The 2,949-nt window shown below is 45.3% G+C and overlaps 1 protein-coding gene across 1 annotated transcript; it reads right to left on the reverse strand.

Moving 5' to 3' along the window:
* Positions 1 to 971: 971 nt before the first annotated feature.
* tac1 (tachykinin precursor 1) lies at positions 972 to 2,052 on the reverse strand (the record flags this gene model as incomplete). The annotated part of the gene is given in 3 exon segments (XM_014025254.1): positions 972 to 995; positions 1,094 to 1,196; positions 1,737 to 2,052. Coding segments are annotated over 3 exon segments (247 nt in total), but the record flags the coding sequence as incomplete, so codon positions are not given.
* Positions 2,053 to 2,949: the final 897 nt, after the last annotated feature.

The raw sequence follows: 2,949 nt of genomic DNA on the forward strand, positions 1-2,949 counted from the left end.
GGGGGGTACCAGGCTGTCAGCCCCGCTAATGGACCATAACACAGAATGAAAAGTGGGCGGGGCTGTATTGGATTGGTAATATTGTAAACCTACAGGGAGCACTTTCTTCTTCTCTAAAAGAAGAATCAATATTTGCAGAAAGCAAGAGCTGAGCGCGGGGTCTGTCCCAGTTTGTCTCCTGTGGAGGACATCGGTCCACCAGCACCAGCAACAATCCAATTAAAGTCTCAAGTGTCCCTCAGACGTCGGTCTGTCCTCATCGTGAGGAGACACCGGTGTTGCACGAAATTCTGTTCCCATGTGAGAATCTGTTCAGATTCTCACATGGGAACAGAATTTCCAGATTCTCACATGGGAACAGAATTTCGTGCAACACCGGCACGTCTGAGGAAAGTGGAGGAAATTAGACCTGACTCGTTATAAAACCTGGGAAACCACCCCACACACACATACACACACATACACACACACCTTGTTGCGTCTGTGCTTTCATCCTGCTGTCTTTGTGGCACCCAGGCGGTAACACCCCCTCCCAACTCCTAATTTATTTCTTCAAAAGAACTTCAGATTTCGTGTTGTGCGCTTCAAATTCAATAAAAYTAAAAAATAAAAACCTTCTGAAGCAGAGAAATGTGCTGCGGTTAATTAAACACCCCCCCTCCCTCACTCTGCTGCAGCCGCTGCAATAAAAGATASGGTTTAATTCATCATAAGGTGGGCGAAAACGCAGCAGGACTTAAAATAAAAGCAATTTAGGATTTAAAACATATAAAAAAGTTGGCGGTTAAGATCACCTGAAACAAAATGAATCTTGCGTTTAAGACTTTTAGGCCTAATTTAGTGAGTATGTGAATTTTTCAGTGAGGTTTATAAATATTTAAAGTTTTCTTCAGTCTTTCTGTGATTGTGTTTGATGGCAGCGTGGAAACAACACGGACACGGAGCAAAGAGCAACAAATAAGTCCACTCACTTTTGCGGGTGATTTGTGTGTTTGCTGTGGGAGGACAAAGTGACAAGTGTTTGCATCATCACAACAAGACGTCAGCAGAAAGAAGAAGCAGAGAGACAGGATGAAAAGGGGGGGGGTCTCACCCATGGAGCGTTTCCCCATCAGGCCGATGAAGTGCTGCGGTCGAGGCTTCCTCGTCATCCTCTGCAGGAGGGTTCTGAGCGGGTCACTGGAGAGCCACTCGTCCTGTTCAGGTCAACAAAAACTCGGTCATGGCTGGCTTTCYGAACCACGCACCAAAACCTTGAAGCATTAATCAAAATGACTCCTTAAATTTAGCTGCTTCCTTCTGCGTGCATTAGTCTGATACGTGAAGGGGCCCACTAATGGCCCCACGATGATTTATTGTGAGCCTGAACGGTCCCCAGCCTGCAGTGGAGCTGAAGGGAGGAGCAGCTTGGCTCGTCTCCAGTCCACAATGTCAAACAGGACGAGACTCGGGAGCTTTCTGCCAGCCTGATCCTGGACCGGACTGAGCAGACACTTCCTGTGTGCAACATGAAGCCTGGATTTATTGTCCTTATTAAAGGAACTGATGTGGGTTTAGTGTTTCAGTCTGTTCTCATCCTCTAAAACAAAATCAAATCAAGAGTAATCCCATAAWACACCATTATATTTATTAAAAAGCCCATTTCCCTCTAAAACACTAAATATTTGACGTTTTAAATGATCAAATTTTTCTGTTTTGAAGTTTTGGTTCAGCATAAAAGAAAAGTGAAAGCTTACCGCWGGCTCCTGGATCTGGTTCCTGCTGGTCCAGAACTCCGTTCCTTCATTTGACTCGTTTTCTTCACAGTAAACTTGAGTGATGAGAGTCAACAAAACTGACAGAAACACCAACTTCATGATGCACGAGCTGCTGTTCTGTCCTAAACTTAGCCTTAAAGAAAAAAATAAAAGTGGATAAAGCCGGTGTGAGACACGAGCAYGATCTGGAGTGAGCACGCTGCTTCTTCTCTCCAACACTTCAGTCCATAGTGCGCGTGCTTCAGAAGGCTGGAAGCTGTYCACGCTCACCCTGGTCTCTGCTGTCAGGAGACACTCGCCGACCKGCGGTCCTATATAGGAGCTGGGTTGCCTGGCGACCGAGTTACTCCTTGGTGGAAACGTCACAGTGATCCCGTGTGAGACAAAAAGTCTGCTCGATTGGTCACGAGCTTTAAAAATCAGCCCTTCGTTKTTTCTGCTGCCACACATCCTGGGTTTAAGTTCTCACAAAGTCCCAGAGTCCCTGACTGTCCCATCTGAGCCCAGATCTGTCATAAAAACAGGTTTCTGTCTCTTCACTCACTTCTCCTATCTCCCCAGCAATCACTGACAGAGCTACATCATCCTGGTTTCCTGTGGATAAATATTCTTAATGATGACATTTGTTTGTAAGTGCACTTTATTTGAGAGGAGCTCTTAATGTTTTAAGTGAACCTAGATATTTGAGTTAGACAAACAAGTCTCCAAAAAGTCTAACTATTACAAAGAGTGGCGATGAAGACTGGTTAAAAAGTGGAACAATCATCAGTCACCTCTACATTGATGACATCGACTCACTGATACACCTGACCAGGATATACAGTAAGGGTCCTTCAGACTGGATAAATGTTGTTGAATGGTCTGCAAGAGAGCAAAGGTGATCACATCTGAAGGGACTGAACTACCTGAAGGTAACATAGCAGATGCCCAGGATAGCTACAAATATCTTGGAATACCACATGAAGGTCCTGGATGAGTAGGGGCTAAGATATAGAGGTCCTGGATGAGCAGGGGTTCAGGTATGAAGGTCTTGGATGAGTGAGGGTTAGGGTATGAAAGTCCTGGATGAGTAGGGGCTAAGATATAAAGGTCCTGGATGAGCAGGGGTTCAGGTTCTTGGATGAGAAGGGGTTAGGGTATGAAGCTTTTGGATGAGTAGGGGTTAAGTTATGAAGGTCTTGGATGAGTAGGG

Source organism: Austrofundulus limnaeus, unplaced genomic scaffold (genome assembly GCF_001266775.1).
Source record: "Austrofundulus limnaeus strain Quisiro unplaced genomic scaffold, Austrofundulus_limnaeus-1.0 Scaffold464, whole genome shotgun sequence".
Taxonomy (NCBI): domain Eukaryota; kingdom Metazoa; phylum Chordata; class Actinopteri; order Cyprinodontiformes; family Rivulidae; genus Austrofundulus; species Austrofundulus limnaeus.